The sequence below is a fragment of the Gigantopelta aegis genome, chromosome 6, assembly GCF_016097555.1.
Source record: "Gigantopelta aegis isolate Gae_Host chromosome 6, Gae_host_genome, whole genome shotgun sequence".
Lineage (NCBI taxonomy): Eukaryota > Metazoa > Mollusca > Gastropoda > Neomphalida > Peltospiridae > Gigantopelta > Gigantopelta aegis.
In genome coordinates, this window is record NC_054704.1 from 101012338 (window position 1) to 101025870 (window position 13533).

Below are 13533 nucleotides of genomic sequence, written 5' to 3' on the forward strand. Positions count from 1 at the left end.
CGCTTTCAGTGTGCACACTATACGGAAGATAGGGAAAGTTATATAAGTTATCACTACATCGCTTTCAGTATGCACACTATACGGAAAATAGGGAAAGTTATATAAGTTATCACAACATCGCTTTCAGTATGCACACTATACGGAAGATAGGGAAAGTTATATAAGTTATCACGACATCGCTTTCAGTTTGCACACTATACGGAAGATAGGGAAAGTTATATAAATTATGTCGCTATTTAAGAGTTACCAAACAGTCCTTTTTCCTTTCAGCCAAACAGCAATTTTAATGAAGAATTTTCAGTAAAATTGAACACAATTTTATAAACATTTTCGTTTCTGTCTTTACTTTATTATAAAGTGAACGTTTTAAAGCGTAAAATGAAATGATCTTATTATTGTTCTGTGTTCTGCTTCTTGTAGAGAACTCCCGAGTGGATGTGTGTCGGTACGAGTCACAGTTGACACAATTCAAGAACTTCCTGCTACGAGCTAACAAGTACCACTCTCTCGACATGTTTGGTTCACAGTCGTCCAACAAGAAAATTATTTTTGTTGAGGTGCCAGTATTTCTATATTTATTAATTGTGTAGATTTTAGTAGATTTATACATCTTATAAGGGGTGGGATCTAGCTCAGTCGGTACAGCACTCACCTGAACGGCTTGACTTTAAGGATCAAATCCCTTCAGTGGACGTATTTCCAATCAGTGCTCCATGAATAGTTTATCAAAGGCCATGGTATGTGCTGTCCTGTCTGTGGAACAGTGCAAATAAAAGATCCCTTGCTGCTAATGGAAAAATGTGTGTTTCCTCAGAAGACAATATCTTACAATTACTCTGTTTGACATCCAATAGCGTATAATTTATAAACTTTTATCAAATATCTTTTGATAATAATGTGAAACATACCTACGCACCCGTGCCACATCCCCCCCCCCCCCCCCCCCCAAAAAGAAGGAATTAACAACATTCAACATTTCTCCAGATTGTGAACGTAAAAATAATCTACCTTCATGTTTAAAAAAAAGAAGTTTTTATTTGATTTCTTTTTAGGAGCTGCCAAACCAATGTTTTCGTGATATTGTCGCTTTCCATGATATTCTTAGGTAAGTCTTAAACAGCTGAATAAAATTGACTTGTTCTCTACTCGGTGTGGTTGTCTGTTTCTTCCTATTCACAGAATTAGCTTCCATTAATAAAAGTTGAAGTATCTGTTTGAAATGCATGAAATATGCTGCTGTCATAACATGGGGAAGATTAGTAATAGAATACTCACATGTGGTGCAGTAGGTCACAGATTTATCTCCCTTGGTGAACTCCAGTCTCAAAATTGACATGTAGCAAGAGACTTTGGTGATGTCATGTTTAAGCCATCAGACATAAGGCTGGTGGGTACAGGGTTCACAGCCCTGTACCGGCTCCCACCCAGAGTGAGTTTTAATGACTCGATGGGTAGGTGTAAGACCACTACTCCTTCTTTTTCTCTCGCTAACCACTAACAACTAAATCAATGTCCTGGACAGACAGCCCGGATAGCTGAGGTGTGTGCATAGGACAGCGTGCTTGAACCTTAATTGGATATAAGCACGGAAATAATTTGGAGGAGGAGGCAGTTGCCTCTCAAAATACTCAAGTTTGCTGACAATCAATTTGACAAGTAACGTTTGCTTTCTTATCTTAAAGCGATAGACATGAATAAAATCCTGTCTATGCCTGTGCTTAAAGCATTGTATGGCTGTTTAGATTAAGAAATTAGTGCCAACTATATTGACATTAGGATTGGCAATATTTTTTTTTTTAATAAAAAATAAAATTACTATATTTATATATAAAAAAAAATAGAGCAAAGCGATTTAGATCTGCTTCTCAGTTTGTAGAATTTGCTAATAAAATATTTCTTAAATTAACATCATTTTAATTATTTTCAAAAACATACTCTTGTGTATGTAACAATTGTTTTTTCGTGCTGGTGTGTTGTTAAAAATTGATTCATTCTAAAAATTGGCTGAAGCAGAATTTGTTCCAGTGTGAGCGGAGATTGTTTCTCATTCCATAAAATCAATTTTGAGCTGTGGAACATGTCGGGTTTTTGAAGTGACTACCAGTTCAGTTTCTACCTTTAGGAAGTATCAGGTTTTTGAAGTGACTACCAGTTCATTTTCTACCTGTAGGAAGTATCAGGTTTTTGAAGTGACTACCAGTTCATTTTCTACCTGTAGGAAGTATCAGGTTTTTGAAGTGACTACCAGTTCATTTTCTACCTGTAGGAAGTATCAGGTTTTTGAAGTGACTACCAGTTCAGTTTCTACCTTTAGGAAGCATCAGGTTTTTGAAGTGGCTACCAGTTCAGTTTCTACCTTTAGGAAGCATCAGGTTTTTGAAGTGACTACCAGTTCAGTTTCTACCTTTAGGAAGTAGTGAAGTGACTACCAGTTCAGTTTCTACCTTTAGGAAGTATCGCCACGTGGGTCGCTGTCCTCTGGTCTTCGCACTCAGTGACACGACAAGTGGAGAATCTAATGAGAGGCTTCTCTTTCCTGCCGACATACGTGACGAACTTCAGATTGAAGCCATCAGGTAAGAACTGATTACACCTGTACACACCTTAGTTAATTAGACCAGACCAGACCAGATGATTCGTCATTCAGTTTAACACAGTTTACAGCCTTGTTGATCATCAGTTATTGTGAATTTTCATTTATAAATCTTTGCATAGCTAAAAGTCTGTTTTTCTTGTTATAATTTGAATGATCTAATGTAAAAAAATATATATCTTGTCTTTATTATCCTGGAAAAACATTTCTTAAATAAATATTTTATATTAGATATGAATAGAACACCTTTGGTGGTAAACAATATGTTGAGATCTCCTTTGACATTTATAGAAAATTCTTTGCCCTTTTTATCAGTGGTTTATCAACTCTCAGAAATAAATTTGTGAATTATGTGTAGAGATCCTTGTTTTAATTCACTGTTTAATATTGTTTTTCTTTTTCTTTTCTTTTTTTCCTTGCAGAGTTTTTAGTAGACATTCAATTATTTTCATGTGTGACAATATAGATGTCTTTAATTATTATTGCATTCTTTGTTTGCAGATGATCCATGTATTTTGTTGTATTAATAAATACATACTTCCACCTTTTTCAGTTTTAATCCTGTTGCACCAACCATGATGATTAAAGTATTAACACGAATTGCAAATCTGGCATTAAATCAGGTAACTTAATAAAAAGAAAGAAGAAAATGTTTTATTTAATGACGCACTCAACACATTTTATGTATGGTTATATGGCATCACACATGGTTAAGGACCACATATATATTGAGAGGAAACTCTTTTCAATTAGCAGTAAAAGATCTTTTATATGCACCATCCCACAGACAGGGTAGTACATACCACGGCCTTTGATATACCAGTCATGGTGCACTGGCTGGAACAAGAAATACCCCAATGGGTCCACTGACAGGGATCGATCCCAGAACCACTTTACCACTAGGCTACATCTCCCACTTGTAACTTACTAAAGTTAAGTAAAATGTTAGGAATTAAAGAATACACTAATACAAAACAGTTACATTGTTCTTATGTTATTTTCTGGATAGCTGTAGTCCACTTACATTGCACTAAGTCTGTATCATTCACTAGTTAGTGGTAATTTTATTTTTTCAAAAAAGCTAAAAAGAATTCCTTTGCCAAATAAAAAGTAACAGTGCTATTAGTCTGTGGTCTTGAAAAAATATACAAAATGTTTCTTTTTATTTTGTGATGCAGGGAGCCTCGAATTTTGTCCCTTCAAGCAATGTCCTAGAATCTGTGGCTATGTCCAGTGCTGGGGATGTACGATCGGCTGTTAATGCCTTACAGTTTGCTTGTTGTCAAGGTAAACTCACTGATACTTTTACTTTATATTTATTGTTTATTATTTATGACAAAACCTATTTTTATACAAACAGAAATGAATTCTTTAAAGATTATTTGAACAAGAACAAAAATGTTTTTGTTGGGGTGGTGTTTTAAAAAAACAAACAATTTATGGCAGTTATGCTAAGAGGCTGATGATTTGTATTTTATTAATGATGTAGGTTTCTGTTAAATGCTCCAACAGAGTCAATTTTCTATGTGTCTATTTTCAAAACAGTTTACTTCTTCAGTTTCAGTTCTCAAATACTGGCCCCAAAATCGTCAGTAGGTTGAATTAAATAGCATTGATATAATTGTATGCTTTGCTGATTTAAAGACATGGGTATAAAGAGACTTTCCCGTGAAACATACAGAGGGGAGTGATTAATTGCTGCCATAACTTAGATTATCAAAGATGTTACCATGTTGAGCAATGATATTTAAATCTTTTTATGGTACTTTTTTGTTTGTTTATTCACATGCTAAGAGGAACTTAAGATTACTCTCCTTAACTAGTCTAAGGGACCCCTGCGCGTGCTGTAACCTCACCGTGGTGCAGGGGTGTAACATTCTCTTTGAGAATGGCCAATACAGCACAAATTAAAGTTTAGAATAAAATTCGGTGTTCGTAAAATTCTGTGATATTTGTATTTGTATTTTTGCGCAGTTCTTTACACTGTTTTTGTTTAAACCTTGAATTTTTATATTGATGTTGATCATCACTTTATTTATTTGCATTACCATAGTTTGACACCCAATAGCCGATGTATTTTTCGTGCTGGGGTGTCGTTAAACATTCATTCATTCATTCATTCATTTAGTCTAAGGGAAGTGATGAGGAGTGAGTATGATAGCTCCCCTTAAACAGTGAGGTGTGCCTAAATTGTTGTTTAAGTGTAGACCTCTGTTCAATTGACTGAATCACTCAGTAGCAGTAAATGAATGTGTTAGGTCAGAATCCAGTCAGCTTATAATACATTATCAGGAATCGGCAACAAAACATTTGTGCTGAATGCTTCTTTGGTCTGGTTATTATTGAAAGTTTTGTTAGAGACTTTGTGAACTCCACTTGCAAACAATTACTCACGATCCAAAATAGTCAATAAAATTCTAGGAAATTATTATATTTGATTGCAGAAGTTATATTTCTTAACTTATTATTTTAGATACTTTGGACTTGAAGAAGATATTAAATTCATCCAAAACTAAAACAAAATCATCTGGAAGGAAACTAAAATATCAGACGAGTCTTAACAAAGATACATTGTGTTCTGCGGAATCTGGCATTGGAGCTAGAGACACAACCTGTTTCCTCTTTCACGCCATTGGCAAAATACTACACTGCAAGCGTGAGTACATGTATTTGTCAAGCATACACCAATTTCATAATTGTAAGTTTTTATTAAACATTTCATTGCAAAAAGTACTGATGAAGTCCGGAGATGTTAAGTTTGAGGGGGATGTTACATTCAATTTTTATAACAAGTGTACAGCATGATATTACAGACAGACAGACAGACAGATAGACAGACAGACAAACAATCAAATCATTTATTTACATCTCACCTTGTGTGTAGATTACGGCCAAAGTACAACAGTAAAAATATACAATTATTATGGTATATAAAAGTACTCAAGCCACTCCTTTGAAGTTATGTGAGTCTAAAACTTTAAAAAGAAACTGTCAAAAATATTAAAGCTATTTCTATATTTATAACCAAGTACAATTGTAAAGGAAAGATAGTGGGACATTTTTTTATATTAATTAAGTCTTGTTCAGGACCAGCTCTGTCACTCACCAAATTTGCCAACTTGGTGAAATAATTTCATATAATGATTAATATTTTGTTTAAAAATGATCGTGGGTTTTGTAGTAAAATATAAAAATGAAAGTTTGAAAGATAATGTTGCAGTATTATCTGCTCAGATAGAGCTAGCCCTGGCCTTCCTAACAGAACTGAGTTTGTGTTTCAGGGGAGGATCCAGCCAATGTTCCCAGCCTCCCCCGGTTACCTCCACACCTGTCAGAACATGACCGTGATCCACTGGTCATTGTTCCTGAGGTACGTAGGTAGATATTGGGTCCCATCGTCTTTTTCTTTTCATATACAGCATGCATTATACATACTGAGTCTATGTATAGATTTAGGTATAAATTGGGGGGGATGGGTTAGGGGGGATGGATTGAGCTATTTATGAAGATGATATTTATGTGTGTATTAACTATTTTTCAGGATGTCATTGAGAAATCTCACCTTTCTGGTGATTACTTCACAAGTTTTTTACATCAGAACTACATGGATTTTTTCAACCATCTGTCTGATGTCGTTCGAGCCAGTGAATACATCAGCGATGCAGATTTCTTTACTGCTGAATGGGAAGTACGTAGGTTGTTAACATAATGTTTAGACATCATAAAAGTTATTTAAAATCCAATTTTGCTAAGCACTCTACAAGTTAGGTCTCACTGCACAGTTCACTTCATTCACTTCTAGTAATTGGGGAAGAATTAAAGCAATTTGTATTTTTCGATGGTAAGTTCTCTTGCTGGATTTTGCCCATGTTATTTTGTGCATTGACGTTTTGGGTCATACAGCTGCCATAAATCAATGCATTGTATCTCTTGTGGACCTCGTATTTCAAAACGACATTGTTTTACTGTATCGTGTATAATTATGTTGAAATAAAATACAGTATATCCGTATAGGCGAGAGCTTCTTAAACTAAATACATACCTGTACCTTCTCAGAAGTTCATACAAATTTACTTTCAAATTAATAAAATTAAATTGGAGCCATGTTACAAAGATTGATATATTTCATTAATAATTCACCAAAAGGATGATTCACAATTATGTGTTACTTGTAGATATTTAATAATTTTGTTCTGTTTTGCTAAATGAAAGATATTTGGAGGGGATTCAGCTTAAACTCTTTATGATAATATTACGTCATCTTTGTCATCTTTATTGGTATGTATCTAGGAAATATTGTTTTATAATCTTCTGTTTTTTCTTTCAGTCTCGATCAATAATGCAGAATTACGCAGTGTCGATAGCATCCCGAGGTGTGATTCATTCCAACACTGACTCTGCCAGACACAACTCACAGCGGGTGGGGCCCGGTTGGAAACCGTTACACAAGTCACAGTGGTTTTCTGTACAGAAAAAGGTGAACTTCCTTAAAAATGGAGCATCAGTGTTATTATGTTCTGGACAAGATGATTTTGGGGTTTGGGATGCAACTGATTGAAAAGACAAAGTACACAGTCCGTCGAGGGTGATTGATCCTATGACCCAACGCACCTTGTGTACCGCTGAGAGCTACATCTTTCCCCGTTTTACTTAGTGTCATTGTGGTGCAGAGGTGTGTGTTTTTGGGGGTGGGGTCTGGGGTTATCAAATTTATTTTCTTTTTATCCCCATCCCAACTGGTTTCTCACAACTGGTATATCAAAGATTGTGATATGTGCTGTCCTGTTTGAAAAAGTGCATATGAAATATTCCTTGCTAATGGTAAAATGTAGCGGGTTTCCTCTGAAGAGTTACCAAATGTTTAGCATCTAATAGTCGATGATTATCAATGTTTGTCTAGCGGTGTTGTTAAACATATCAAAAGTCAACTTTTTCTGATATCTTATTTTAGATGGACATGTCATATAGACAATTATAGTCTAAATATTAAGCTTAAACTTTATTTCAAGCTCAAACTCTGCACATCAATAGCTGATGATTAGCGGTGTCGTTAAACAAATCAAACTTCAACTTTTTCTGATATCTTGTTTTCAACGGACACAGCATATAGACAATTATAGTCTAAATATTTAGCTTAAACTTTATTTTAAACTCAAACTCTGCACATCAATAGCTGATGATTTATTAATCAATGTGTTCAGCACTGTCGTTAAACAAATCAAACTTAAATTTTTTTTGATGTCTTGTTTTCGATGGATACAACACTTATAGTCTAAATATTAGGCTTTAACTTTTTTTTAAATCAAACTCTGCATATCATAGGCATAGCTTTTCACTGGTTTTATGTTACTGTACGTAGATAGTAAGTTGAAGTTTAAAACATTATATTGATAGTGTGTGGAATGAAATGTTTTACATGTTCATGATTGTTCTTCATCTTTTTCCCAACAGTCAAGACAGAATGGTCAAACTGCCTGTGAATTATTTAGAGGTAAGATGGTTTTATGTTGCATAGATAGCATATGTAGACTGTCCTTCTCAGACAATCACATAGAGTTAAACGTTTAAGACTACTTGGTATAATGAAATGATGTCACATGAAAACAAGATCATCTTTAGTTTTTTTTAATATTTCTTTTCAACTTAACCTCACCTTTGACCTATTTCACTTTACTCCTTTTACACTGGACTGATCTGGACATCCCTACAGCCGATTGGCTGAAAATCTCCCATTATACCCAGAGCACTCTTTTTCCGGTTATCCAGAAGTTGGAGCCTAGTGGGGATGTGCCTGAACCTATTCCCATTCCAGTTATGTAGTACCTTCTTTCTTCTTTGTCCTTAGCAGTACATATATTATATATATCTAATACAAAACTTAGAGGTATATTTTGAGCTTATTTCCCATGGATTTTACCTTTACACCCATAGGAAGGAAATGTTTTATTTAACAACGCACTCAACACATTTTATTTACGGTTATATGGCATCGGACATATGGTTAAGAACCACATAGATATATAGAGAGAGAGGAAACCCGCTTTCGCCACTTCATGGGCTACTCTTTTCGATTAGCAGCAAGGGATTTTTTATATGCACCATCCCACAGACAGGATAGTACATACCACAGCCTTTGTTACACCAGTCGTGGTGCACTGGCTGGAACGAGAAATAGCCCAATGGGGCCACTGTTGGGGATCGATTCTAAATTGACCACGCATCAAGCGAGCGCTTTACCACTGGGCTACGTCCCACTCCATTACACCCATAGGGTGTAAATCAAACTTGCCTCACCACCATCTGAAAACATTGCAATCTCAACATAACACACACAGTTTGATGGTGGCTACATCCCACTCCATTACACCCATAGAGTGTAAATCAAACTTGCCTCACCACCATCTGAAAACATTGGAATCTCAACCTAACACACACAGTTTGATAGTGGCTACATCCCACTCCATTACACCCATAGGGTGTAAATCAAACTTGCCTCACCACCATCTGAAAACATTTGAATCTCAACATAACACACACAGTTTGATAGTGGCTACATCCCACTCCATTACACCCATAGGGTGTAAATCAAACTTGCGTCACAACCATCTGAAAACATTTGAATCTCAACATAACACACACAGTTTGATAGTGGCTACATCCCACTCCATTACACCCATAGGGTGTAAATCAAACTTGCCTCACCACCATCTGAAAACATTGGAATCTCAACATAACACACACAGTTTGATAGTGGCTACATCCCACTCCATTACACCCATAGGGTGTAAATCAAACTTGCCTCACCACCATCTGAAAACATTGGAATCTCAACATAACACACACAGTTTGATAGTGGCTACATCCCACTCCATTACACCCATAGGGTGTAAATCAAACTTGCCTCACCACCATCTGAAAACATTGGAATCTCAACATAACACACACAGTTTGATAGTGGCTACATCCCACTCCATTATACCCATAGGGTGTAAAGCAAACTTGCCTCACCACCATCTGAAAACATTGGAATCTCAACATAACACACACAGTTTGATAGTGGCTACATCCCACTCCATTACACCCATAGGGTGTAAATCAAACTTGCCTCACCACCATCTGAAAACATTGGAATCTCAACATAACACACACAGTTTGATAGTGGCTACATCCCACTCCATTACACCCATAGGGTGTAAAGCAAACTTGCCTCACCACCATCTGAAAACATTTGAATCTCAACATAACACACACAGTTTGATAGTGGCTACATCCCACTCCATTACACCCATAGGGTGTAAATCAAACTTGCCTCACCACCATCTGAAAACATTGGAATCTCAACATAACACACACAGTTTGATAGTGGCTACATCCCACTCCATTACACCCATAGGGTGTAAATCAAACTTGCCTCACCACCATCTGAAAACATTTGAATCTCAACATAACACACACAGTTTGATAGTGGCTACATCCCACTCCATTACACCCATAGGGTGTAAATCAAACATGCCTCACAACCATCTGAAAACATTTGAATCTCAACATAACACTCACAAAATTTGATGTTCTTGGTAGGATATTTCCCAGGGATGGTCCAACATCTATGCAAGATTTGATGAAAATCCTTGTCAGTTAAACTTGATTAATCGTATCATTTTTATCTACATGATAACTTTTATTGGTTATCAGACCTGTGTGTCATGGGCTAGCTTATTGTAGAGGTTAATTATATTGATATGTGTTTATTATGAGGAGTGTGACATGTTACAGTACACATGTAGGTGAACCTTACTTTATTATACTAGTCCCCTACCAGTCTAACCAGAGAGGACTATAGGTTTCATCTCAATCCTTCTGTCTGTGCATCCATTTTTATGTCCATCCATCTGTCCCACATATAGTTCCAGACATTTTTATGTCCATCCATCTGTCCCACATATAGTTCCAGAAATTTTTATGTCCATCCATCTGTCCCACATATAGTTCCAGACATTTTTATGTCCATCCATCTGTCCCACATATAGTTCCAGAAATTTTTATGTCCATCCATCTGTCCCACATATAGTTCCAGACATTTTTTCTACAATGCCTCAAAATACTGTGTAGCTTTATCAAGTACTGTTACAGATCAAGTTTGACTTTCATACGATTTACCCATTCTACAATGCCTCAATATACTGTGTAAAGCTTTATCATGTACTGTTACAGATCAAGTTTGACTTTCATACGATTTACCCATTCTACAATGCCTCAATATACTGTGTATAGCTTTATCATGTACTGTTACAGATCAAGTTTGACTTTCATACGATTTACCCATTCTACAATGCCTCAATATACTGTGTAAAGCTTTATCATGTACTGTTACAGATCAAGTTTGACTTTCATACGATTTACCCATTCTACAATGCCTCAATATACTGTGTATAGCTTTATCATGTACTGTTACAGATCAAGTTTGACTTTCATACGATTTACCCATTCTACAATGCCTCAATATACTGTGTATAGCTTTATCATGTACTGTTACAGATCAAGTTTGACTTTCATACGATTTACCCATTCTACAATGCCTCAATATACTGTGTAAAGCTTTATCATGTACTGTTACAGATCAAGTTTGACTTTCATACGATTTACCCATTCTACAATGCCTCAATATACTGTGTATAGCTTTATCATGTACTGTTACAGATCAAGTTTGACTTTCATACGATTTACCCATTCTACAATGCCTCAATATACTGTGTATAGCTTTATCATGTACTGTTACAGATCAAGTTTGACTTTCATACGATTTACCCATTCTACAATGCCTCAATATACTGTGTAAAGCTTTATCATGTACTTTTACAGATCATGTTTGACTTTCATGGCGATTTACACATGTTTGACACAGTTTTGTCTCTTGAACTTAGGAGATACAAAACATTGTTGGGTCCGGTAGGGGTCATGCATTGCCTTAACAATTCTTGGGGACAAATCTGTTGATGCTTTATTACAATATTATTTTTCAGGATGCCATTGTGAACCTGAAGTATTGTGGACAGAAATTGTACCCTTCATGAACCTGATTAATATAACACTTCACAGTCCAGGTTAGTCCAAGGGAAATAACCAAAGTTCTAATATTATAGTCACAAGATATGGGGCAGTATCAAATGTTACCCTACTTTTAAAAACAAAATTGCCAAAAAGAATTTAGAAAACCAAAATACCCACCATCCTCAAACATTTTTTTAAATTATTTAAACAAAGTATACATTGGATGGGATTGCAGCAGACGCAGGAGTCATAAAAAAAATAGAATTATCATATGATGCTCTCCCTTCTCGTTTGCTTCAGAAACCGTGTGCTAACTTTGGGTTTTCTTCATGGCCATTGGACTTTAGGCATGGGCAACTGGCTCCCAACTCTGAATATAATATGCACTGATCCCCCTCACAGGTTACAAGGCAAATTAATTTATTATTGGCCCACCCCAGTTGCTACGACATTTTTGGTCTTTTTCCTTTTATTTATTGTTTCATTGTTGTTCTGTTTTGCAGTTTTTTTTAGTGTAATAGCTGTTGGTTGCCAAACTCTATCCATCTTAAGATTTATTGCTGCTATATTTATATTTAATTGTGTTTTCTATTTTGAAAAAAACAAACACTCCAGAAAGCTATTTTAATTTTCATTATTTGAAAAAAAAAAAAATAGCCTTTATTGAAAATAAAATAATATCTAATGTCATCATTTCCAAAACAGTTTTTCTCTGGCTGTATGTTTAACCTTTAACACTGTTCATGTCGTATTAGGGAGGGTGTAAGTTTCATTGTTATCTGGCTTCAGATAACCATGCCACTAACACATAAACTGAGCATTCTGGACGGTGGCCGAGCCCTGGCGTGGCTGAATGACGTCATTTCCATGAGACAAGTGGCGAGATGCCTACAAAAATGAATGAATGAATGAATGTTTAACGACACCCCAGCACGAAAAATACATGGGCTATTCAGTGACAAACTATAGTAAAGTCAAAACATGAAGTGATGTCTACAAAGGAACCTTTCTGTCATTCAATGACCACAAGAGCATTTTGGTACCACTCTGTGGGATCAATCCCATGCTACTAATGGATAAATGTGGCGGGTTTTCTCTCTAAGAATATATGTTCTAGTGGTGGTGTTAGTGTAGTTTTTAAATGTGCTACAAATAATTGTAAATTGTTAAATGTTTAAAAAATATATAACTATTGGATAATCATTCCAAATAATCACAGTCATGTTGTAAACATCTTTAACACCATTTTATGTTAATTGTATTCGTGTGGTTGTCAATTTTTCAGGTCAGATATCTTTTGTGCAAGAAATGGGTAGATTTACGAGACATGGTCAGTCAACAAAGTGAGTGGTATTAGTTAACATCACCTTAGTGTCATCTTAGTAAATTATTATAAACCAACTCATTTTCTCTGGCATTAAAAAGGCTATAATGGGGCGGGACATAGTGAGTGGTATTAGTTAAAATCACCTTAGTGTCATCTTAGTAAATTATTATAAACCAACTCATTTTCTCTGGCATTAAAAAGGCTATAATGGGGCAGGACATAGTGAGTGGTATTAGTTAAAATCACCTTAGTGTCATCTTAGTAAATTATTATAAACCAACTCATTTTCTCTGGCATTAACAAGGCTATACTGGGGCAGGACAAAGTGAGTGGTATTAGTTAAAATTACCTTAGTGTCATCTTAGTAAATTATTATAAACCAACTCATTTTCTCCGGCATTAACAAGGCTATAATGGGGCAGGACATAGTGAGTGGTATTAGTTAAAATCACCTTAGTGTCATCTTAGTAAATTATTATAAACCAACTCATTTTCTCTGGCATTAACAAGGCTATAATGGGGCAGGACATAGTGAGTGGTATTAGTTAAAATCACCTTAGTGTCA

General features: G+C 35.6%; 1 protein-coding gene across 2 annotated transcripts in view; it reads left to right on the plus strand.

Moving 5' to 3' along the window:
• LOC121375101 (cell cycle checkpoint protein RAD17-like) overlaps positions 1-13533 on the plus strand; it is a 34071-nt gene that overhangs the window by 18091 nt on the left and 2447 nt on the right. For both annotated transcript variants that reach the window (XM_041502340.1, XM_041502341.1), the window contains exons 6-17: positions 421-557; positions 1053-1105; positions 2451-2576; positions 3147-3216; positions 3772-3880; positions 5067-5249; positions 5875-5963; positions 6135-6281; positions 6921-7070; positions 8045-8084; positions 11614-11694; positions 12927-12984. In XM_041502340.1, the coding sequence (XP_041358274.1) occupies positions 421-557; positions 1053-1105; positions 2451-2576; positions 3147-3216; positions 3772-3880; positions 5067-5249; positions 5875-5963; positions 6135-6281; positions 6921-7070; positions 8045-8084; positions 11614-11694; positions 12927-12984 (1243 nt within the window). The remainder of the gene's footprint in view (positions 1-420; positions 558-1052; positions 1106-2450; positions 2577-3146; positions 3217-3771; positions 3881-5066; positions 5250-5874; positions 5964-6134; positions 6282-6920; positions 7071-8044; positions 8085-11613; positions 11695-12926; positions 12985-13533) is intronic.